At 41.8% G+C, this 26,277-nt stretch overlaps 1 protein-coding gene across 1 annotated transcript in view; it reads left to right on the forward strand.

Annotated features, from left to right (window-relative positions):
* The window catches only part of Slc9a9 (solute carrier family 9 member A9), a 549,909-nt gene that overhangs the window by 425,135 nt on the left and 98,497 nt on the right, over positions 1-26,277 (forward strand). The window contains exon 14 of the mRNA XM_036193912.1: positions 17,585-17,636. Coding sequence (XP_036049805.1) covers positions 17,585-17,636 — 52 coding nt within the window. The remainder of the gene's footprint in view (positions 1-17,584; positions 17,637-26,277) is intronic.

The raw sequence follows: 26,277 nt of genomic DNA on the forward strand, positions 1-26,277 counted from the left end.
ATGGATGTATAAGTAACTGGGGTATATATCAACTTGGGGTCCCTTGACCAAAAAGTGGTAATAACCAGGTCATATGATGGTTATATTTTGTCTGTTTGATTTTTGAGGAACCTCCATTGTGCTTTCCAAAATAGCTAGACTACATTACATTCCCACTCACTTCCATGGTCTCACCAGCATTTGTTTTGTTTCTTTTTTTTTTTTTTTAAGTTTAATTTATTTATTTTGCTAATTATTAGGTGTGTGTGTGTGTGTGTGTGTGTGTGTGTGTGTGTGTGTGTGTGTAACATGAGAGAGTACAGGCATGACCTTGCCAATGTTCTCATGTGGGAGACTTGAAGGAAGAATTTCAGGAGTCCATTCTCTCCTTCCCCATGAGTGGCTAATCTTGGTTGTCAACTTTATACAAGTGGAGTAGAGAAAACCTCAGTTGAAGAATTACCTTGATCTGATCAGCCTATAGATGAGTCTGTCACACACTTTCTGGGTTGATAATTTATGCAGGAGGGCGCAGCCCACTCTAGACTAAGTGCAGTCCCTGGTTGGCCTGGGTTATCTATATAAGAATGTGAGCTGGGCGGTGGTGGCGCACGCCTTTAATCCCAGTACTCAGGAGGCAGAGTCAGGCAGATCTCTGTGAGTTTGAGGCCAGCCTGGACTACCAAGTGAGTTCCAGGAAAGGCACAAAGCTACACAGGGAAACCCTGTCTCAAAAACCAAAAAAATAAAAATAAAAATAAAAATAATCCCTTTCTACCCAAATTTGGCTTGGGTCAGTGTTTTATCACATCAACAGAGAGCAAACTAGGATACTCACTAAGCCGTCTCACTGGTCCTGTTTTTGTTTGTTTGTTTGTTTGTTTGTTTGTTGTTTGTTTCTTTTGTTTGTATAACTTACAGCTGTTCTTACTGGACTGAGATGGAATTTCTGTGTAGTTTAATTTGTGTTTTTCTGATGCCCAGGATATTGAATTTTCTTTTCCTTTGTTTACTGACCATATGTACATTTCTGGAGAACTACCCATTCCTTAGTCCATTTATTGACTAGGCTGTTTGACCTTTTTTGATATTTAGTTTTTGTGTTCTTTACATATTCTAAATGTTAATCCTCTGTTGGTTATGTTGCTAGGAAAGATGTACTTCCATTCTGTATAGTGTTTCTTCACTCACTTACTTCCTTTACTATAAAGAACCTTTTAATTTCATGTAAGCCCACTTGTCAGGGTTTATGATTGCTTCCTGGGCTATTGGAGTCCTTCGGAGAAAGTCCTTACTTATGCCTATGATCTATGCTAGTTCATATTATAATAGCTATTAGCTGTGTGTGTGTGTGTGTGTGTGTGTGTGTGTGTGTGTGTGTGTGTGTGTAACATGAGGGAGTACAGGCATGTACTATGAAGCGTTCTCCTTCAACCATTTCAGAGTTTCCAGTCTTACACTAAGGCCTTAGATGTATTTTAAATTTTTTTGGTTTCATTGCAGGGCAAAATATGGGAATCCAGCTTCATTTGTCCGCATGTGGCTATCCAGTTTCCCTAACACCGTTTGTTAAACAGGCCGTGTTTTCTCCAGTGTGTGTTTTTGAAACCTTTCTTAGAACTCGAGTGGTTAGAGCTGTGTGGCTTTGATTCTTAGTCCTCTGTTCTATTTCACTGATGTCTGTGTCTGTTTCCATGCCAGTACCACGCTGTTTCTGTTACTGTGGCTCTGGAAGACAACATGAAGCCCGGCATTGTGATGACTCCAACACTGTTCCTTTTGTTCCTGATTGCTCCGGTTATGCAGTACCCTTTGTGCTGCCATATGCATTTTAAGATTGTTTCTCTAGCTCTGGGAAGAATGGCACTATAATTTTGATAGGAACTGTGTTGAATCTGTAGATGGCTTTTGGTAAGACAGTCATTGTCTTCATGTTGTTTCTGCCAACCCATGAATATATGCAGTCTATATATGGTCTAGTGTAAAAACATTTATTTATTATCTGATGTGTGCAAAGGTCAGGGATGGTTCTGTAGAGTTGGTTCTTTTCCTTCACCTTTATGTGAGTTATAGCATGAATCTTAAAAGTTCTTATGAATACAATCAAACCTGAGGCCAGTTATTGGGGTGAATGCTGGAAGATCAGAGAAGCAGAACAAGCCACAGCTACTTCACCTTGCCAATTCCCCAGCTGATCCTGTTTCCTCAGACTGGAAGCCTCTGAGTCCTCATCCAAATGAATCTCAGCTAAACTGCTGCTCCAAACCCTAAAAGCTTAACCAGCTAAAAGCTTCTAGTTTCTGGTCTTCACACCTTATATACCTTTCTGCTTTCTGCTGTCACTTCCTGGGATTAAAGGCATGAGTCACCATGCTTGGCTGGATCCTTGAACACACAGAGATCCAGGTAGATCTCTGCCTCTGGAATGCTAGGATTAAAGGTGTGTGCTACCATTGCCTATCCTCTATGTTTAATATTGTGGCTGTTCTGTTCTCTGACCCCAGATAAGTTTATTAGCGTGCATAGTATTTTGGGGAACACAATACCACCACAGTGAGTTCTTGCCCTGGGAATAGAGGTTAGATGGTCAGCCTCAGCAGAAAGTGCCTTTATCCTCTGAGATGTCTCTTCATCCCTCTGCTGTCCTTTTTAGTTTTTTCCATTGGTGTTCTGAAAGATTTTGCTGTGGAAATCTGTCGTTCCCTTGGTTAGATTCATTCCTAAGTTTTTTGTTTATCTTAAATGTGGTTGTTTTCCTGATTTCTTTTTTCTTGGCGTGTTTGTTTTTGTTAGACAGGAAAGCCCTACTGATTTTGTGTCCTGTTACTTTGCTGAAAGGGATACTCATTTCAAAGAGGTTTTTGGATGATTTAGGGTCTCCTATATATAGCATCATATCAACTCAAATTGGGATAACTTGACTTTTTCCATCCTACTTTTATTCCTTTGATTTCTTTATCTTGTCTCAGTGCTCTAGTTAAGACTTCAGGGACTATATTGAATAATAGTGGAGAAAAGAACATCCTTATCTCATTTCTGAATTCAGAAGACTCACTTTCTGCTTTGCCTCATTTAGTTTATTGGTGCTATTGTATTTGGATTCTATAGCCTTTACTATGATGAGGTATATACTTCTTAGTTTCTTTTAAAAATAAATTTAGATTATTTATTTTATGTGTATGTAACTAGTGTAGCTAGAGTTTTCCTCTCCGGGTCCCTCCAAACCCCGGCAGTCCCGCAGCCCACTTATAAAATAAACACACAGACTCTATATTATTTAAACGGTTTGGCCTAATGGCTCAGGCTTCTTGCTAGCTGTTCTTGTATCTTAAATTAACCCATTTCTATTAATCTATAAGTTGCCACATGGCTTGTAGCTTACCAGTACCTTACATCTCACTTGTCATGGCGGTGGCTGGCAGTGTCTCTCTGCCTCTGCCTTCCACTTCCCAGAATTCTCTTCTCTGCTTGTCCTGCCTATACTTCCTACCTGGCTACTGGCCAATCAGTGTTTTATTTATTAACCAATCAGAGCAACACATTTGACATACAGAACATCCCACAGCAAATGAGTCTTTCTCTGTCCTGCCTGTCAGCTCCTAAATAACCACAGGGAGACTTCTTATTAATTGTGAAAGCTCAGCCTTAGCTTAGGCTTGTTACTTACTAGCTCTTATCATTTAAATTAACCCATTTCTATTAATTTATGTGCTGCCTCATGGCTCATGGCTTTTACCTCTCCTCCTACTTGTCCTACTTCCTCTGTACCTGGCTGGCAACTCCACCCTTCTTCCTCTCTGAGTCTCCTCTGTCCCCAGACATCCCACTTAACCTCTTCCTGCCTACCTATTGGCCATTCAGCTCTTTATTAAACCAATCACAGTGTAATTGGTTGTAATTGTAATGAATCTTCACATGATGTAAAGGAATATTCCACAACATGTGTATGGATATTTTACCTGCATTGTGTGTCTATGTGCCACATGGGTGCCTGGTGCCGATGGCAGTCAGAAGAGAGGGTAGATAACCTGGAATTAGAGTTATGGATGGCTGTGAGCCACCACATAGTGCTGGGAACTCAATTCAGGCCTGCTATAAGAGCAACAAGTACTTCTAGCTATTGGATAAACTCCTCAGGCTCCCTTCCTAGTTTCTTCAGGGCTTTTATCATAATGAGATGTTAGACATTACCAAAGGAAACAATTTCATTACAACTATTAAGATGACTATGTGATTTCTCTCCTTATATTTATGTGGTATATTTATTGATCTGCATATGTCGGATCATTCTTGTATCCCTGAAAGTAAGTCAATTTAGTAATGAGGAATGACCTCATATTTTTTATTTAAATTTTATTTTATGTATCTGGGTATTTTTCATGCATTTATCTGTATGAGTACTAAGTATTGAATGTGAGTCCTCTGGAAGAACAATCAGTGCTCTGAACAGCTGAGCCATCTCTCTAGTCCCCTTTTAAAGGCATTCTTGAAATAAGTTTTCAAATATTTTATTTAAATTTTTCTGACCATGTTAATCATGGAGATTGGCTCATAATTTTCATTTTTTTAAATTGTTTATCTAGTTTGGTAACATGGCTTTTTAAAATGAAATTGATAGCATTCCTTCCCTTTTTTAATTTTTGGAATAATTTGAGTAGTGGAGTTAATGTTTATTTGAAGGGCTGATAGAATTTAGCAGTGAATCCATTTGATTGTAGACAGTTTTTTATTTGGGAGATTTTCCAACACTTACTTTGATTGCTTGCTATGGTCCTTTTAAGTTGTTTCCACCCTCTAGGTTTAAGTTTGGTAGGTCATATGTGTCTGGAAATTTATCCAGTTCTAGATTTTTCATTATATTGGAGTATAGGTTTCCAATGTATATTTGAATGATCCTCTGAATTGCACAGGTATCTGTTGCAGTGTCTCCTCTTTCATTTCGAATTTTCTTCTCTCTTTCTTTTGGCTATTTGGCTAAAAGTTTACCATTCTTGTTTATCTTTCCAAAGAGCCAACCTTTTATCTCATTGATCTTTGAGTTGGTATTTTTTGTATTGTTCTTTTCATTTCCATTTCATTAATATCGGCCTGATTTTATTATCTCTTTTGATCTACTTAATTGAGGTTTAATGACTCAGAAAGAAGGGGGCCTTGCATAAACACCAGATATTTACTCTCTCTCCCTTTCCAGGGTCCTAACAGTCAGTGCTCACTATCAGCCAAACCAATCTAAGGTCAATTGGTAAAAGAGCTCAATTGATGCTGTCCACATTTGTCAGGATCCAGAGCCCAAGGAGCAAGAGTGGGTGCAAAGGAAAAGACAGAAGAAGTCAGGACAGTCCCCAAGGATCCAATAGTAGATGTGTGAAAATGGTAGTAAGGTGGATTTCACCCAAGGTCATGACAGAGTAAGATAGCAGGATCCCAGGGATACACACAGAGGCATCCTTTTCAGGGGTGTGCAGATGCTCACCCCCATGAGCATGACCCCATGAGCATCTCACTCACCTCATTCTGAGTCTGGATTAACTACCAAGTAACTTGGGGATTGCTTCCAATAAGATTAAGAAAAGAGATGAGTTACCTTAACCCATAGCATACACTGAATAGTTTGATAAAGATATCTCTTTTAACTTTCCCCCTCAAAAACCTCTAAGTATACTAGTCATATAGGAAATAAACAGGGCTAGTATGTTTACAAGCAAGCATTGCTGATAAACCCTGAATTTTGAATATTTTATAAGTATATGTCACTGATTCTAAACTTACATTTTCACATCTTAATATTTCTGGAGTAAAGATTTGTCATATAATTAATGGTGTACCAAATATAATCAGCAGTAATTTTTTTTTCTTGGAAGTACATAAAGTAATAGCATGCCTTGTGATCGATGTTATCTTAGGTTTAGTGAAAACCAGCATAATTACTTTAAAGATGCACTAACAAATTTTTCATTTTTCCTAAAATAGCTAGCAAAACAACAGTAATATTCTATGAATGGATATGTAGAGGAAGGAAGAAATGATCTGGGCTCTCATAGGTATTTACCTTCAGGATAGATGTAGCATGTCAGTTAAAACATCAGTTCACACACACCAGTTGTTTAAGTAGTCATCATGATCTTCTAGATTGATCAGTTGAGAAAGCCTGAATGATGCATTAGTCATAATCATCCACCTAACTCTCATTATTTCATTTCCTGCCAAATTGATGCTGATGCTGTGCATTTTCCGTGGTCATGGTGATAATGTGAGAAGCTATTTTACAGCATCTTCCTCCTCTCTTTCATCTTTTCCCAATAGCATTCTTACCAGTTCTCAATTCAGTTTCCTGATCTTAAATCATTGGTTCTAGTATCAAAGTGCATTTTTCAATGTTATGCTAGCACCGAGCATGCATCCCTCAATGTTTTGAGTTTGAGCACTTAATTTCACTTCCGCCAAGTCAAGCCAGTGAGCATGCACACGACACCATGCTTAACAGCAGCTTGGTTTAAAACAGAGGAAAAAATTATTTATCTGTCACTTTACTATTTTTTCTAGTGATTTACTTTAATCCCACTCAGTAAGAGATGAAAATTATTTTTCCTCTTTTGATGAGTCACAGCAGTAACAGCTTCCTAACTTACCCATTACCTCTTCCTGTCAGTTTCCTTTGTAAAATCAAGAGATTGATTCACTTTTAGCAAACGTAAGATTATATATTAAAACTGTGTGTGACTTAACTCTTCTGGGGCCACAGAAATATCTTTTTCATTTAAAGAACGTGTGTGTGTGTGTGTGTGTGTGTGTGTGTGTGTGTGTGTGTGTTATGTGTGCATATATGTCATAAATCAGAGTGTTAATTATTAATAACACCATGTGGTCTTATAAAGTGTTAACCAATTCAGAGGAAAATAAGTTTTTCCCTACTGTGATTATAGATCACAATCTACTTCTAATCATGGGCTTAAATGCTAGGCTTGGCAGCCATTATTCATCCCAAAGCCGTTTTAATTTCAATTTCAGTGATTTATTAGTGTTGGTGAAACAATCTTCTTTGGCCATTTTTTGTTTTGGGTCCACATGGTTCATAATGTTGGAGCATCTGCAGGATGTTGGTGATGGATGGCCAGTGACTGGAGACATACTGGCACGAAATTACCATAGAGTCCAGTAGCAAGCGCATTGTAATGACCAACCTAAAGAAATTACTTACAAACCCTTCCTTTTTGTGTTTTTAATTGCTAACATACATGGTGTTACAATAACTCCAGATCTTCTTACCTAGATTCATATACTTTATATCACTTATGGATATTTCCTTGTTGAGATTTTTCATAGCTAGTCCTATTACAGTTTTGTGTCCTTGGCTTCAGGCTCTCTTACTCCAGTGCTCTGTGAGAGCATCTCCCAATAACTGTGGTGACCTTGATATTTTGTTTTCCCATTCTTCTGAATCAATCACTTTTACCTTATGTGAACATAACCCCAAGAATTACCTCTGCCGAGTCTTTGCCTTTTAAGCCTTATTTCCAAAGAGACACAGAAAACCACATACTGTGCTAAGGAAAGCTAGGCATTAGTACTTAGAGAGGGTCATGATTTGTTGGAGGTATCACTTTCTCAAAACCTGCCCCCAAATGGGACAGCTGATTTTGAATGGAGGGTCCTAAACAAAGCACTAGAATTCTACCTTCTGCATAGGATGATTTTTACCCTTCATGTGTTTGTTATACTTAAACATCCATCAGTCTTCAAAGCATTGTTGCTTATCTCTTTCTAGGGCATCACTGGACAAAAATATCTCCTGATTGTCATTGGCTTTAATTCTTAGATTATGCTTAGAGAACCTCTCTAAATACTTGTTTCACCTATATGATCCTTTGGTCAAAGTCCACTCTTGATTTCTGCAGATGATTTTCATACAGATACAGTCCTTGTACTGCAAGAGCATGTAGCCATGCGAGTGAGCTCCCGGGCTTTTGTGGCAGCTAGGAAACACCCAAGATCAGCACCACAAAGATGCTCTCAGATCTCTCTCCAGACCCACATTGTGCACCAAGCGTGGCCTTGCTGGAGAGCTGGGATTAGGCTACAGTTCTCTCTGCTGTTTCCTTTAGCTAGAAGTGGCTGGGGGTGAGGGTAAGCTGTCCTTTTGAATTGTCATCTCTTTCTGTTTGCTTGACTATGAGGTAGACATGTGGTTTTCAGGTATTAGGATTTCCACTTTCCCCCAAACACCCAATAGTCTAGGATTTATTTTCAACCACTTTCTATTTCATACCAACACATAAAGCATGCTCCTGTGACTGCTTTATATTCAGCAATAAAATGTCTTTTCCCATATAACATGTTCAGCCTGACTTTGAGAAGACACCCCACCTGGTAACACACTAGAATTTAAACAAGCTAATCCACTTGAAAGGATGGTTTTTCTGGGGATGTGCATTTGGCTCTGATAAATCCCTAATTGCTCAGGCAGCGCACCCACAGAGAAGCCTTAGGAAAGAAAGGCCAGCTGCCTCGCTAAGCTACTACATCTGTCTTCCCACCAAAGGGTGTCAGTGCACTTGTGGCTTAGGTCAAAATAAATTAGTCTGCAAAATCATTCTTAATCCAGTTTCTAACTGATCTTGGCTGTCGTCTGAAATTAGCTTACCTCTTGGCAGAACGAAACACTCTGAACTTAAAGGAGGTTTTGCTAAACATGAAGCACAGGATGTATGTGTGTCTGCGACACGCACTTGTTTATTGAAGTTTACTTTTCAAAACCACAATATTTTTAGCGTATCATACATCTCTCAACAGCATTCCCAAGTGAGCAGATGGGTATAAACCCTTGCCACATGGTGCAGCTGTGCAGGCAGAACACACCTACTTTTCTCAGTCATCATACCCCCAACTTGATTGCCAACAAGCCTCAGTGGAATCAGAAGTCACAAGGAAAACCTGCTTTAGGAGCAGGCGAGATGGGTGAAACACAACTGTTAGGTCTGAGATTTCAAAACAGAAAGCATAGGTACAAAAACAGTGCCATCAACCATCGATGCAAGCACAACTCTAGCTTCCAGGCACTTTCTTGGCAGGCCTTTGCTGGGCCCACAAAGCCACCAAGAACAGTCGCCATCATCTCTTTCATGTGGACAAAGAAACTGAGTAACAGCTTCTTGTCTGGAGTCACACAAATAGGTGCTAAAACAAGGCAGCCTTAAGGATAATGATGAAAATGAAGCATGCCTCTTGATAACGGTCATGGAGGATCTCCAGTAAACTCTATCAGCAGAGTTTAACAGACCAGACCCCCTTAGTCTGCTCAGCTTGACAGTCTTTTATGGAATCCATCCCAGCTCCATAATCACTGGAAAAAAACAGACTCATGTGGGCAGTTCAGGACAGCAAGGCAGGAATGCCAAAATAATCAAGAGGCTTGATACTCTCCACAGTCCTTAAGTTAGATGTCCAAACTGTCTCCAAATACTGAACTTGCCAGACAATGAAAATTTCCAGTCCACAGTCTGTGTGTGAAGAAGCCTGGAGCTATCCTAACTCCTTGCGCTTTACTCGTTGGTCTGAACCTCCATTTCAGACAAGCAAAGAACAGAAACCTGAAGGTGGAGGATTCATTTCTCCTGAGTTGATAATCTGGAGATGTGGCATGTTCTACTGCAGCAGAAATGCTCTGACCTAATGACCCTGAGTTTTGGTTTCACCTTTACAATTGATGTCACTTTGGGGAGACTCTCGCCTATGCTTCCTCCTCTTTAACATAGGAGGGAAGCAACTCTTTCAGGGGTCCTAGGTAGAAATTCAGAGATGTCTGTCATGTGTCCCTTCAGCCTCCTACCATGCATGGCCACACCTCTGAAATGTACCTCCTCTTCACCTGTGTCCTAATACAAAGCACAGATGCTGTTCAGGAAGTGGCCTGCATTTCCAGGAGTCTTGCTAACACAACACATACCTCCAGTGAGCTTTCTAATATGCCTTCCTGAGCATGGCACTCGAGAGTCTTTAGAATTGCCTCCAGACACTTTGCAGTGTCATAAAAGCAACCCTGCCTGAAGTCTAGCTGTTCACCATTCCAACCTTCTCTACACTGCTGTGCTTTGCTCCCTGTGCCTCAAGTCCACTCCCTTAACCTCTTCTGTCATAAACCTCATTCTCACTTTTTAGTGCGCAGTCTTCTAAGAGCCATACTTAGTTCTCCCTCACCCCCACCCCATCAGGCTCTTTACTGGTATGTTCAAATTGCCCATGTGTGACGATCCTCACTCCACACTGTAGTTCTTTATCTGCGCAGCATCTCTCCTCCAGTAAATCTTTGGCCATGGATGGCAGAAGTCCTATTATTACCCTTGTATCTTAGCATCTATCATTTATAGAAATGTCACCCTTGGTTTTAACCCAAGTTGTATTTATCACTTGATTTAAAGTACATCAATTATTCCCTAATAAGAATGATATAACTAATCTTCTGTGACTGTTTCTTGGGTGGAAGCCAGTGTTTTATATATGTATGTATATGTATATATATATTTTTTCTTCCCTGTTGAACTACTTAGTTTTTATTGTAAACTTGGCACAACCAAGAGTTGAATGGAAAGATGGAGCCCCAATTGAAGAAACACCCAGATCAAACTGGCCTATGTATGACCTTGTGTTTGGGGAATTATCTTGATTATGTGGGAAGGGTGGGCCACTATGGGCAGTGCCAACCCTAGGCAGGTGGTCCTGGGCTGTATAAGAAAGCAGGCTGAGCACGAACTGAAGAGAACAAGCTGGTAAGCAGGCTTCCTCCCTGGTTTCTGCTCCAGGTTCCTGCTTTGAGTTCCTGCTTTGGCTCTCCCCAGTGATGGATTATAACCTGGAAGTGTAAGCCAAATAAACCCTTTTCTCCCCAAGTTGCTTTTGGCCATGGTGTTTCTCACAGCAGCAGAAAGCAATCCAGAATACTTGTAATGACCTGTAAAATGGACCTATGCTTATTGCCATTTACAGTTGAGAAAATTAAGGTTTAAAGAAGTTACACAAACATTTGAGTTTGGTTCTAAAAACCCACATTAAGTTGGAAAGAGAGAACAGCTCCACAAAGGTGTCCTCTGACCTCTACATGCATGCTGTGGCCCACTCACCCCCACACACATACACACTATACTAATAAACACAACTTTAAAACTTTCAACGTCGCAAACGCAAAAAATGACAGAGGTTAAGTTTGAAACCCATGGCCCAGACTCTTTACTATAGTGTCATACTGAAATTAAAAAGGGAAAAGGATTACGGTGGCTTCTTCCACTTAACTTTGCTTTACTTTCTTCTTTCCCAAAATAAAGTTAAAGTATTTTAGTTATTAAAATGGATTAATTTTGATCGTACATACTACATTAATAGTTAATCCAAGGATGTGGGGAGCAGTGACAGTGTATATGTGGGGAACCAGACTATAGGCCCGGTGTAATGTCCTCATGCCCATACAAGAGTACCCAGGCCTTAGCCAGTGTCTCTCACCCTGCTCCACTGCTGAGCTGTATTTATGTGCTCAAGATTCTGTCACTCTTCTCTTACTGAAAATGTCCTTTTTTACACTGTGCCATCAAATGCCGGTCTTAGAGGAAATGGTTTCTCCTCCTTCACTATGCAGCCCATCAGCAGGAGGCTCAAAAGAATCAAAAGGGTTCCTAAGACCATTGGAATTCACATAATGAAACTAAGGCCTAGTAATATTTCACTGCCTTTCCAGTGCTAAGTGATAAGAATCAGAAAGGAATTTGTCGGCCTTAATGGGAAAAGTGAACCTTTTGTTAGTTGTATCCATTGCTTTCCTGCTAAGAAAAACTCAACTTTGAAGCATTCATTTGGCTATGGTTGGGTAGTATGGGAGCATCCAGAGATTTTATTATGCCTAATAAAATCCACCAAAGAAAGGAGGCTGCATTATGGTCCACAAGAGATGCATTTTGCTCTGAAAATGGAGCTGGATGCTCACTGTAAATGAGGAACCCAGAGTGAGATGTTCGAGGGCACAGCTGGGAATATGTGCAAAGCTCACTTTCATTTCCATGTGAATACCGTGGAGGCAGCACTCCACTCGCCTAAAATTAAAAGCTACATCAAGAATGCAAAATGTCATATAAAATTTTAACCGTACTTTTTAATCCTTTACGGGCTCTTCGTCTCTCTATTTTTAGAGAAAACCTTGGCCTTCTGTGCTGTGCATGCATCAACTCTTGGCCTCCTCTTTCTAAGGATACCTGGGCCCCAGCTCTTTACCTGTTTCCTGCACCTTTTCTTTATAATGTCTTTTCTTTTCCTTTGTAATGTTTCTATTTCTCCTTTGTCTTCTTCCATCAGCTCTTCCCTCATCCTTCCCTTTGCTCTTTAGATATCCTCCTTTTCTCCTACTCTATCAATAAATTATACATACATATATGTATTATATATATAATTTTATGTATTATGTATGATATATTACATAGATATACATATAACACACACACACACACACAGATATATATATCCTCAACTGAAAAATGTGGATAGAATTGATCCCCCCTGGAGTCCTGCTGTGCACTGTCATGTGGTTGTTGCTATATAAATTCTAGGATGCCTAAATGCAGAACCTAAGGGTTTGTCTAGAGACACTGGTAAGCAACAGGCATGGCAAGTCTGAACTCTGGTGCTACTGACAGAAGATACTGATAATAGCAAAAACTAATATCAATAGTAGCTGATATTGTTTAAAAGCTTTCTATGCACTAGGTTCTGAGGAAACGCTCCCTATAATCACTCAGTGAAGTTGTAGTGCAACTTTGTAGTTGTAAGGAAACTGAACAAAGACACTATGCATGGTCCAGGCCATATGAGTTGAGAGATAGATCCAGGCAGTCTGGCTTCAGACCACCCCTCTTAACAGCTGAGTGGCATTGATACTTCCACAGCCGAAGAGTGGCCCTGGAGTCATGGGCTCCAATGAGAGCTGGTAAACAATACAGAACTGTAGATGAATTTTTAAACAGTCTTATTAAGTAAGAAACACAGAGCCAAATACAGGGGTGCAAGCCGTAGAGATCACAGCAATAGTGATAGCCACCAAACTAACCTTAGCTCACCACACCACTGTCGCCTCCCAAGAGAGCCTCCACCTGTCTAACCTGCATCTTTATTGCCTTGCTGTTCTGCCTTCTTATTGGCTCTTAACCCAGCCACCTAACTTCCTCGTCACTGCCTGCCTATACAGACCTCCAGGTCTCTATGGTTGGTACTGGGATTAAAGGCCTGTGTCACCACTCTTGGCTGTGTCCTTGAACACACAGAGACTCTGCCTGACATGTGATTGGATTTAAGGGCATGTGCCACCACCACCTGACTTCTGTTTTATGGCTGGCTATGACCTCTGATCTCCAGGCAAACTTTATTTATTATTTATTAACATATATCACACTTCAGCACAAAAAAAATGTCACCACTCAGAACTCTAGGTTGTCTTGCAGCGCTATCTCAGTGTAGCCACACAGGTAAACCAGGGTATGCCAGGGTCACCATACACAAACGAAGGTGATCCCAGGGTACACAGGAACTACAGCTAGAGGGGAGTTTACCCAAAGAGGGTGGAACTTTTAGGAGAGGGGATCTGAGACCCATGAAGTCCTCATGGCCGGGGAGCCATGGAGACGGCAGGAAAAGAAGAGTCATGTTTGAAAGCTCAAAAAAGCAGGCAGGACATCACGGGTGCCCAGTGGCAGCCAGCGCGGCCCAAACAACAACCCTGGAGACTGGAGGAAAGACGCCAGGCCATGAGAAGGGCATGGGTGGAACAGGACACAAAGCTCAGAGGCAGTCTTAGGTACTGGCTCAGGAATGAAGTCCAGTTCACACACAGGCACAGGGCACTAGGTCAGATTGGCAGAAGAGAAAACTGACTGTGGGAGAGGTGTCAAGGTGTCCTTAGTATCATTTGAGCAGCGTGGACTTCATCCCACAAACCCTCGATTTCACTCGGGAAGCTGCTCTGCACACATGTGGCATCACAAGCCGGGGTGACATCATGTCTTGTTTCTATAATCTCTCCCAAACCCATAGGGTATAAGTGATCTGTAATGCATAAAAGTGAGTGGATGCAAGGTTAGCCTGAAAATACATCCCTTTCACATTCTGGTTTGCTTCCTTGAATACAAGAGGGAATGATAAGACATAGCCAGAACGTCTGCATAGCCCCGGGGATGCTGTGTGAGCGTGCCATGCACATCAATACAACGACCAAGGGAAATACAGAAAACCACCCCGAGAGGCAATATGGGGGTTAAGCTGAGGGTCTATGGGGTGAGGTAAGAACGAAAAACTGAGTGCTTCCGTAAACCTTTGTACAATGTTTGAAATTTGTTACTATATAATAAACCTAAAAATAAAAATGTGTACAATTTCATTATCAGGCTATTAGTCCCTTTAACTAAATAAAAAGTGGTGGCATGGCGGGGGACATGACAGAGAGAAAATATGCGAACATACTGTTGGAGCCAGGAAATAAAGGGAGTCTAATTGGCAGATTTTAAAAAAATAATAATAGTATTCGGGGAACATTTAATGTAGTCATAAAGAGGTTCACACACCTCTCAGAAATCATTATAAAGTGGCAAGCATTAGGTTTTATGGGACCAAAGGTGATGCTGAGGCCCCTAGTTAAAATGAGAACACCCTAGCACCCTGTGTTTAAGGAGGCAGAAAGCCAAGCAATATATTTTAGCAAGATTTTTTTAAAAAAACCAGGAATTGCCAAAGTCTCAAGTGAACGAGTGAACGGTGTTTCTTACGCTGTCCCTTCACAGCACTTAACTACCCTATTTTTTTTTTCCTAAAGTTTATTTTCATTAAACCTTCCAAACTAAATATATGTGGGGCCATTTGTTTTTGCTCCCCCCGTGCTCTCCCAGGCTGCCCCCGGAAAACGACTTTGAAGAGCTGCCCTCTGTCTTTCTTCAAGTCACTTCAGATACCCACGCTGCTTTAGGCTAAGACCAGCCGCAGCCTGTCCGGAAACAGACCTCCTCCTGCCGGAAATGGGCTGAGGTGGAGAAGGGCGGTGTTTTGTTCCCAGCCCAGCCTCTGAGGCCCTTAATCGCCTGCCATCCTTCCTCAGATCCATCTGGCTGCCTGAATAATTGGGATTACAAGTGTCTGCTTTCATTGCTGCATGGGGGAAATGCTTAAGTTTTGGTGAGAAACCTCAGCACTCCCTCTTTAATAGCTGGCTTTCTTGGGAAATTCCATTTCTGTTCTCTCCAGTGTTTCAAGCAAAGCACTAGGAAAAACAAAAAGGTCCCAAACTGGTACGGCCACCGATGCTTGGGGATCTCGGTCCAATTCGCAGCCCACCCGGGTGCCCAGCAGCCCTGGGACCGGTGGGGCCGATGCTGTAGAAATGCAGCGTCGAAGGAACTCCAGGCATGAAGAGGAAGGCTCAGCTCCACCAAGCCAGCGTGAGGGCATCCTAGTCGGGGGAGATGGGCAGCCTGGACCTCCACATATGCGACCCCAGTGGTCACTGCCTGCGCTGGACTTGCGGGGAGGGAGTCTCACCCTAAAGACCTTCTACCCTCTCTCCCCTCCCCCACTCCCTTCCTTCTCTTTCCTTTCTCCCTCTTACCTTTTCCACCTTTGGACTTGCCTCCACCCCTGCGTGTCCCATCTCCTTCTTAAAGGAAATCGTTAAAATACTTTTTCCTACTCTATCGGGGAGAATCGAACGTTAGTCCACTGGGAGCCCTATCCACCAGTCTGAATGCCACGGGTTGAGACAGAGCTGTTCCTTTTGGCTGCTCAAGCAGAGAGAGGGGTTCTGATTTGCAAAATTAGGTATCTTAAGCGGGTCTTCACTGTGGCTCTTGTCCTACCAGCTCGAGGCTCTGAGGAGGACTTCCACCTCTGCCTTCACCCCGGGCCAGATGCCTGGAGGATGACTCAAGAGCTCTTTGAGAGAGGTAGAGGCTGAAGCGGAGACTGAAAATCTAAAGGCAGCCTTCACAGGGGCTCTGCTGGAGCCTGACCTCAGCACTTCCTCCCACACTCCCAGCCCACCCCCCACCCCAGGGGCCCACTCTATGGAAGAGGAAATGTAATCATCAGACCCCCTCACTTGCCCTGGCTCTTCCAGGACCCTGGGAAGAACCTCAGCACTGTGTTCCCAGGGTCTGTGTTTCTGTAAGATGTCGGAGAGGAGAATGTTTGAAAGCACAGACTGAACGGCTGGTTCGGTCTACTACAGCTCCTCACTTGCCCTTATTCTTCTCTGTGGGCCTTTGGAGGATCCAACCCAGGAGCTGCTGAGGTGGGCATGTATTTCATTTGCAGTGAGTGGGATACATTTATCCTAGCCACAGTGACTTCTGTGTGTATGAGTCACTGCTGGTCGCCCTGGGGTAGGAAAAGCGTATAGAAACTGAGCGTAAAGGCCGCATTAAATGCGGACATAGCCTTCAGCACCTGGCAGCCAAGGCCTGTGGGTACAGGGTGGGAGAGGTGGTGTGAGGCGGGGTACAGGACCAGGATACACGGTATGAGACACACAAAGCCAGAAGCAATTCTGGAAAATGAAAACTCAGTTGTTGTTGTTGATGCCTGTCAAAATGGAGATGCGAAATGTATTCAGTCAGGAGGCATGCGTAGAGATCAGTCACTGCACATTGTTTATGGAAATTGCGTGATGTGAAATTTATCAGGAATCTTGCATTTGGCGGATTAGCATAACGGTGCTGAATGGAGCAAGCCAGTCTGGGAAAGGAAGCACGCCATAGTTCCTCTTGGCTAGCAGGAATTTCAGGATAGTTGGGGAAGATTCCCTTTTCTTTCCATCCTCCCTAATATGAGGTCATTATCAGATAAAGGAAACATCAAAGTATGTAAGCAAATTTTACAGAGGAAAAGGTGATTTTAGAGGCGCACAGTTAATTACAACTGTGGAGTATTATTATTATTGTTATTATTATTATTATTATTATTATTATTATTATTATTAATTGGCCGCATTTACTAGCTCTACAAAATGTGATTTCTTCTTTTCTAAAGAGTCTCGTTAGAATGTTCTATAGTTGTGTTTTATATTATTTCCTTAAAGAACACTCCCACCCTACCCCCAAATTATCTAAGTTTCAGGCCCCACAACCTAGACCTTCCCTGTGGACAGCCCACATGAATCTAGACAAGGCTTGATTGATTTTTTTTTTTTTTTTCTGCATTAGAGATTCCTGCCCCTGGCTAGGGACCCGGGATTCTGGGAAGTTTACTCAGCAAACCCTGTGGGGTACCCCTGGTTTTTAAGCCACAAAGGTCTTTCTTGTGGTATGGTCTCCTATCCCAAGTTCTCAGAGCCTTACTCCTGACTGAAAATCATTGTAGACGCTCACTTCTTCCTGCTGTGCCAAGCACAGCTGTGCAGGGTCTCTCCAGGATCAGTCAATAGATCGATAGATTGTGGATATGGTAGATTTTGTTTCTGAGGAAGCCAGACCGTTTACTGACAAACCTTTGCTCACGTTTACGTTGTGTTTAGGTCTGCTGATGATTCGATGCTCCAGATCTCATCTCAGCACCAGGACACTTATGGTTATCTGTTCTTTTTGTTTTTTAACAGAGTTGGTGTGGACCTGGATGAAAGTCAGAAGGAAGAGCCCTCCTCACAGCAGGCAAGTTGGATAAGTCAGTGTACTTGTCTGGTCCATGCTTATAGAGCACATAGCCAAGGTAGCTATTTTTAAAATGAACTGCCTCTGCTAACAGCACATAGGACTTCAGGGTGTTGGTCTATGAATATTTAACATATGAATGCTTAGAACCAACTCACTACAGCCTCTTGTGATGTCAGCAATCCTGAAAACACAGCCTGGGATTCAGAATGAGGCACCCCATGGTTCACATTCTGCCCAGCAGCTAGCTCTTCAGATCTCAGGGTACTTACTCAAAGCTTATTCAGTACACAACAGATGAACCTGTTTCTCCTGAATAGCTTCTCCTTCGTCAGATCTGGGTGTTCAGAAATAGTGAAACAGGCAAGGGACAGAGAAACAATTTAGGTGATCCATTCCTGACTTAATTGAAGAACCATTCTCTACAAAGACCCAGAAAGCCTTTGAGAAAATTACTCAGAACAATGTGCTAATCCCGAGTAGAAGAAAATTATTCTCCAAACCCCAGTTTCGAATCTGCCATTGAGGTAGGATCTGTCATTGGTGATATTGCCTTAGTCATTCCTAACTTGATCACTCACCTTAGAACAAAAGAACAAATGTGTGGGAATTTTCCATGTTTGCTGCAATTAGAAGTCTGACGAGATCATCGGGAGAATGCTGTAAATATATGGCTTTGCTTGATAAACTGTGCTTCGATCGTGTTTGGACTTGAAGACAATCCCTGCTTTGATTTCATGGGTCACCTCTCTTACCATCAATGTGACACACCTGGCTGCTATCCCTGGGCAGAAGGCCACTTCCCTGCATCAGACATCGAAAGAAAGAAGAGCCCCTGTTCTGCAGAGAAGGCCGAAGAATGGAATTCATGGTGGACATGGCTCTGTGTACTCTGAACTTGGTTGTCATGTGTGCCCCAGGGCCATATGGTGCTCTTTTCAAAGACCATTGCCGGGGAAGCAACCTCAGTGTGGGATAGAGCACCACATGGTCACCTGCACTATTGGGATTAGGGCCAGCTTGATGACCTTAGAGACAGAATCAAAGCTATCACCCAGGCTGTAATGAGTAGTGAGGAAGGTCTAGCTGTGGCTGAGTTTTCAAAAGCGTTTTCATCTACCATAGGTCAAATAATCTATTCTCCGACCTTCAAGCAAAACCTTTATCTAAAGTCTGTCCTTTTCATGTACTTTTTTTCTTTAGAAGACAGAATAAGAAAATTCATCAAAGAAAATCCTTTGTCTTCCTCTAATGGCCTAAAATTTTATAATCACATATAATTATTGGTAAAATTCCCTACTAGCCTAACTCCTTTTTAAAGTTTCTACATATTTTAGCTTATTCATACAACACTTTAAAATAAAGTTCAACATTGTTAATTCAGCAATGACTCTTACCTGGAGATATTACCATAATGAAAGGTATTTTTTAGTTGTTTCAGAAATAGGATTGTGCTCCATAGAAAGTGAGTATTAGGTGACATTTGGGTCTTGGAAAAGCTTTCACATCTTGGAGTTTCAGCTTCCCTGTCTGTACAGAGTGAATGATAATGATGTTTACCTCAGCAGGCTGTCATGAAAATCACAGACTTAAGGCTGGGGAGACGGCTCAGTGGGTAAAGTGCTCGCTGTAGAAGCTTGAGGCTCTGAGTTCAGATCTCCAGCACCCACATAAAAGCTCAACACGGGTGCACAGCTATAATCTCAGGGCTGGGTGGGGATGGGAACAGGCTGGCTCTGGGGCTCATTGACTGGCCAGCCTACCTCCAACAGTGAGCTCTAGGTTCAGTGAGAGCTGCAGGCTCAAAACAAGTAAGACCAAAACAACAGAGGGAGGTGTCCAACACCAGCCTCTGGCCTCCACATGTACATAATACAAGCAAGCACACACACACACACACACACACACACACATGACATCATTAAAAGTAAACCAATCTCATCTTGTAAAAGATTTTAGACAGTTAAGACTACTGCATATAATTAAATAATTGTGTATTTTAAATTTCAACAGAATAGGAGTCGTCACGACAGAAAGCAAACAGGGGTAAAGAGGCATCGAATAAGCAGGTTGCAGGGCCTGCATCCTTTCCCGGGCTCCATCTACAAATGAATTGTCTGTCCCCCAGAGGGCAGAAAAAAGGAAATAATCAGTCACATACTAAATCCTTCTCTTTAGGGAACAAAAAGCATTGTCCAGTGACGCCAAAACGGTGGCATTCACTATTCACCAACCTATCTCCCCAGAACTTCCTGCAGAGGGCAAGAAGGGGCTCTCTCCATGGCAAGCCCCTCCCACTTTAAATGCTGTACTTCCTGGGGAGCTTGTAGGGGCTTCTTGTGGGCATTTTTTCTCACCATATTCTATTGGTGAAATTATTAAGGCCACTCCACATAGTTAAAAGGGAGGTTTATTTTGTGGGGTAACTTACAAATGAAGGGGTAAGTTGCAGGGTCTGGCAAAGGTATAGTGCAGTCTGGCGGTGTTCTCTGGAGAACTCTGCTCGGTCTACCTCCAGCGTCCAGGGTCCTGGAACCAAGAGAGAGCCCTCCTCTCGATCCTTGGTCTTCTGCTTCCTCCTCCGCCCTGCCTTTTGGGTGTGACAATTACCGAAGCCTCAGTGGGGGTTGGAACTTCCAGGCCAATGCTGGGATGGCTATCCACTACAATATTCTGTTTGTTTGGTTTTTGGTTTTTGTTTTTTTGTTTTTGAGACAGGGTTTCACTGTGTTGTACAGCCTGACTGTTCTGGAACTCAATTTGTAGACCAAGCTGGCCTTGAACTCACAAAGATCCACCTGTCGTTGCTCCCTGAGTGCTGGTATTAAAGGCTTGTGCTTCCACCGCCCAGCTCTCACCATATTCTTTAGCTAGCAAATAGCAAAACTTGTTTCAGAAAGAGTTTGGGGCCATTGTCTCTTCATGTCAAAGGCAGTGGACTCCAACCAGAAGTAATTGGCCACAGGATCCAAGCAGCTGCCATTGAACCTGGGCAAAGAGTGTTTGATACTTTCCAAACCTTCTGTCAAGATGCTCTCTGCTCCTCTTTTGCCTGGCAGCGCCTCACTTTTCATTAGTATCTATTGATTCCAAGCCTAAGTCTGATTCTTAGCAAAACTGCTTCTACTTGCTTTGCATTTATTAAACTATGTTTATATTAACAAGATTAAGAAGTAGGATAATTTCTGCACTGGCCAATCATAACAGCAGTTCCTAACCAAAAGCTAAAACTGTTTAAAGTATTTACAGCCGTTTCCGACTGCACAGCCTCAAAATCAATACTAAGCATGTATAATTAAATGTGGCTGATTATAAAAGAATTTTCACCTCTGAGCTTGTAGGGAATACCTTTGGGATGTGAACTCTAAGCACAATTCCCTTCTTTGCAATGCATAATGGTGTTCTTATTATACCAGGCTGGGAAGATTTGGAAAGCATGCTCCAAGTGTGGCCATTAAGCTTTAAAGGCACACTGTTTGCAATTGTGCTGCTTTGGGAAATGGAAGATACTGGGTATGGAAATGGAAGAAGCTTGAAAAACAAATAGTGCTTCCCTCCCCCAACCCCTAGGAAGTTTTCCCTGTAATTGTGTCCCTGTTCTTGGAAGCATGCTCTTTTGACATAGGAAAAATCTCTGGAGTACCACTCCTGCCTTTGATGGAAATTCCCATCAAAGGAACTTGAGAGGCCTCGGTGGTATGTCTTCTTTTCCCCTTTCAATATTCTGTCATAATATTCCTTCCTATTAAATGCTGGGCATGGTTTTTAATACTGTTTTAAGTATATTATATGTATTACCCCAGTTTCAAAGATAACTCTGAACAGGTACTATATCATCCCATCTACAGACAAAGGAACTGTACACACGGAAGTTAGATCACATGACCAAAGGCACAGAGAAGGCAATTTGGTTCCAGAACATCTCATTTTACCAGATATGCATGCATGCATGCAAGTAATCATTGACCCTATGCCTGTGAGGAGAGTTCAACCATTACTATTTTGAAGTCTTTTCCCACATAGAACTTATGCTCCAAGGAGGGACACCTATCCAAAAAAAGACAGTAAGTAAAGGTTGTAATGTAAGTTCAGAGAAAGAAAATAAAGCGGGCGTGGAAGTAGAAAAGGGAAGAGAGGCCACTGGCTATATAAGACAGGCCTACAAAAGTACCATTTGATAGAAAGCCTAAAATGTGCCGAAGTAAAACAAGTGGAAATGGAGGCAGTGGTCCAGTCAGAAGGCACAGTGAGGATATAGGCTCTGAGTCAGTGGGCTGGCGTGAGCCCAGGCAGAACAGTGTGCAAGCCAGTGCAGCTGGGAGTGAGTGAACAAGGCAGAAGTAGATGAGACGAGGTAGGAGTGATGAACAGGGCCAGTAACTGAGCTGTGATGGCGAGTTCGAGCTCACTCTGCATGTGATGGACACACTCAATGGTTTCTCAAGCTTAGAAGTTTTCCATTTCTCCTAACCCTGCTCTATTAACTATTACGATAAAGATCACTAACATAATTCTATTTTTAACACAATACTAATCTCTCCAGGGTTTCTCTTAATATTAGCTTGTACTTTACTTCTGCTAGTCCCTTTCCTGAAGGTCTGGTTTTGGTTGTCCATTCTGTGTGGGTGTAATCTTGGTTCTGGTTGCTGTGGCTCCAGACAGTCGAATGCCAGCTTTAAAACGTCCCAAGAGGAGCAGAAGGACACCCACCATAACTGAACACCAGGGATTTAAAGGATAAGCTTTCTTCCCCAAAAAGACCCATGCTAAGCAGAGGCACAAAGAACTGTCTGTCAAATAGGAAGGACGTTAAGTACAGTGAACAAACACACTTGTCTGCCAACTCTCAGAAAGCAATAACCTTGAATGCCTTTGAAACTTGCTGTCACCAGTGCAGAGTAGAGGGATTTATTCCTCTGCACAGATGACACTTCCTACCCTGGGTCCTCTAGAGGTGCAGAGCTCAGAAACATAGGTAAGTTCAACCCACGGAGAGACTAGTGAGCAAAATGTAGGGTCGTTTGGTTCACTACATAAGACTTACCTTCCCATTGTTTATGTTTTCAAGTACTCCTAATTCAGTTACAAGAACAGAACCGTGGACTCCACCTCCAGTCATCACACTCAGCAATGAATGCCTTCTGCACTCGCCTCATTCCTGGAGTCTGTACAGTTGGCATTGGATTCATGGGATGCAAATTCCACACAACACCCAGCAAGTGTTTCAGAAATAGAATACCAGGCTCAGAAACTGATATGGCCCAGATGTGACTTTTTAATGCTACATTGTAACTAAAACTGCCTTGATAAAATTAAGATGAATATCCCTCAGCAAATTCCTTAGGTTTTCCCCTTGGCTAACTCTAGAATTTTTGTTTATTATACTTAACTGTGTCATACACACCCAGAAGCACACTCCCCACTAACATTTTTACATATAGGGCCAACTTCCACACATTTTTCTTACCAGCAGATTCTTTAATTTCATGCTCCAGAAAGCAGGAATAATAATGAGGAAGCAGAGGGAGGTGGAAGGTGCAACTTAAGGAGCCATTTTTTTTACACTTTTTATATATAAGATTTAAATTATCTTTAATTTTTACTTTGCCAAATCAGGATATCTATTGTTATAGCCCTATATTAAAGAGATAAGATGAAAGTTTTAAGAAGAAGCCTTCCCCAAGATAACCACCCCGTGATGTGTTGAGCCAGGACTGAAAGCCAAAGCCATTCTATCCTGGCAGTCCTCCATAGACACTTGCCTAGTCTATCCACAGTCTCCCTTCCCGTTGACACTGAAGTGATCACTTTCCCAGCCAGTCTAACTTCTCAGTTTTACCAAGAATATAAACAGATCCTCATTTCAAAGCCCTAGAGCATAGTCCTCACCTTTTACTTGATTATCTCAATATGGAATCCTCCCTTCCCCCATGTCCACTAAGCAGAAACCCTTGTTCCATTGTCTAGGAAGTCCTCTCCATGGTGTGTCAACCTTCAGTTATAGTGGAGTAGGGTCAACAACCTCCCCGCATTATCCTCTGCTTCTTTATTCCGCCTTGCAGGGCTGTCTGTCAAAAACTCCTGTTCCCATGGAGGTCTAAAAGAAGGACGTTCCAGATGGGACAAAATCCCAGAGGAAGACACATCCACAGTGTGATAAGTAGTAATGATGCTCTACAGCTGTAACAGCCACAGGGAACATTAGAGACTATGCATCTGGAAGACTTAGAGGCAGGAGCCAGCTTGTGTGGTTATCTGTCACCACATTAATACTGGATAACACACTAAGGGGTGTGCAACAGGAGTCCTACTGTTGTGTGCTACCTTGGGCACACCATTGTACTGGCAAAGATGGAAGGCAAGAACATAAGATAAAGCATGCAATATTTCTTAGGGCTAGCCTCAGTTCTAATATTGTGGCACTGCTTGCTGTATTCTATCCACCAGAGAGTTTGAAGAATATCCTAGAAAGTAGGTAGATAAATAGGCAACTCTTCTTGGTGGAAAGTACTGTCAGGTTTCATTGGAAAGCCAATAACATGGGGACAGTTGAGAAATTGGGGATCTCTAACATAATTGATCTTCCATTTGTGCTATGGTAATGAGTTTCAATTTTATAATAGATAAGATTTAAGTCTTTTAACATAATTGGCTTTATTTTATAATTATGATTGGTCCATCTTGGTAAACTCTTCCATGTGGAAAAGATGTGTCTTCTAGTAACTGTTTTAATAGCACACCAACAACTGCAGGATATAGCTGGTATAATATTACAAAAGTGTCAATCATTGGGGAGAGGATGTAGGTCAGTTGTTGAAGTGCATGCCTAAAGCCATGGCTTCAATCTGCAGTGCTGCACAAGCTTGGAATTGGTGTTCCGTGCTTGTAATTCAAGCACCTAAGGGGTGGTGGCAGAAGGATTAGAAATTCAAAGTCATCCTTGGATACATAGCATGAGAGTCTCTCTCAAAATAAAAGGCTGGGTAGGGAGATGTCTCAGTTGGTAAGGTGCTTGCTGAGTGCCTTGTTTCCAGTCCCCAGCACCCACATAAAAAGCCAGGCACAGGGATATATGTCTATAACCCCAGGGCAGGGAAGCAGTAACAGGTGGATCCCGGTTATCAGCCAACCAGCCTTTATGAATCAATGAATTCCAGGTTCAGTGAGAGACCCTGTCTCAGAAATACGGTAGAGAGTTTAAAAGTCATCAACTTCCGCCCTTTATACATACATGTACGCATACTTACATGCACATGTTCTCACACTCATGCAAATATATATGCACCATACACATGCACACAAAATGTCAACTATGTCAGATTAATTCTTTGTATTAACCTACTCATTTTACCTACTGCAGGGTTCTAAGTGAACAACAGAGTGAATGTAAATGCCTAACTCATAACTAGATTTAGAGTGTTACAGCTGGCTTGGGAATCTTGCATACCTTCTTCATGACTAATGGTCCTGCTGGGTTATCAGCTTTGTAGAGTCTCTTTCCATTCCATTATTTATATTTATATTCTTAGACAAGTTATGAGTTTGGCATTTACATTCACTCTGTTGTCCACTTTGAACCCTGTTGATGTTCCCTGTGACCCTAGTAGGTTAGGCCATGCTAGTCATTGCCAAAGTAGGGACAGTCCCCCACTGGAGTCAGGTTACCTATCCTTGACCAAAGGAAATTTTAGGATGCTGATAGAAATGCACTGCATGGTGCAGAGCTAGTGATACTTCCTTTCTGTAAAATCCCATCGCATTGTTGAAGTAGCATAAAGAATTGTTGCTTATTTTTGTAGTACTGAGAGTTTAAACCCATGGCCTTGCATATGCTAGTCATGAGCCATATATGCTTGCTCCCCTAGAGGTTTGCCTGTTTCTGCTTCATTGTTTGACCAATACTGCCTCATATACTTCAGAAATTTCTCTGAATATAGAATTCAATTTCTTTAAACACTTTGAAAATTGTATTCTCTTGCCTTCAAGCCTTTATTTTTTTTCCATGAAACGTAAGTAGAATTTCTTTTATTTTGCTGGACATAATTTGATCTGTTTTAATTTAATTTCTTATTTTCAGTTGTAGAAGTTTGACTATGGTTTGTTGTTCTCTAAATTTATCCTAATTCAGATTCGCTGAGTTTCTTAGATGTCCATGTAGATGCTTTTAGTCAAATTTATAAAATTCACCTGTTGTCTTCTCAACCATTCTGGTTTTCTGTTCCCTGTTCCCTTCCTGCATTCCAGTCAGAAAGTTGTTAAGCCACTTGATACATTTTTCTTATGTCACTTAGGCACTTTCCTATGATTCAAATCTTATTTCACTGTGTTCTATATGTTGAATTCTTTAATTTATCTCTTTTCAAGTTCACTGCCAGTGTTTACAGCGCATCTCTTCAGCCCTTAAGCCAATACAGTCAAGTTTTCTTTTGAGATATTACAACCCTTTGTTCTGAAATCTCCCTTTTTTCCTTCTTTCTTTTTTTTCTTTCTTTTTTTTAATAGCTCACATTTTTCTTCTGAGGTCTTCATTTTGTACTTAGTACCTCAGTGTATTTAAATTCTCCAGCATGGTTTTTAATAGCTGTTGTAAAGCCTTTGCATATTAATTCTAATACCCGAGTTATTTCAAGCTCTGTTTCTA

Source organism: Onychomys torridus, chromosome 7 (assembly GCF_903995425.1).
Source record: "Onychomys torridus chromosome 7, mOncTor1.1, whole genome shotgun sequence".
In the NCBI taxonomy this organism is placed as follows: Eukaryota; Metazoa; Chordata; class Mammalia; order Rodentia; family Cricetidae; genus Onychomys; species Onychomys torridus.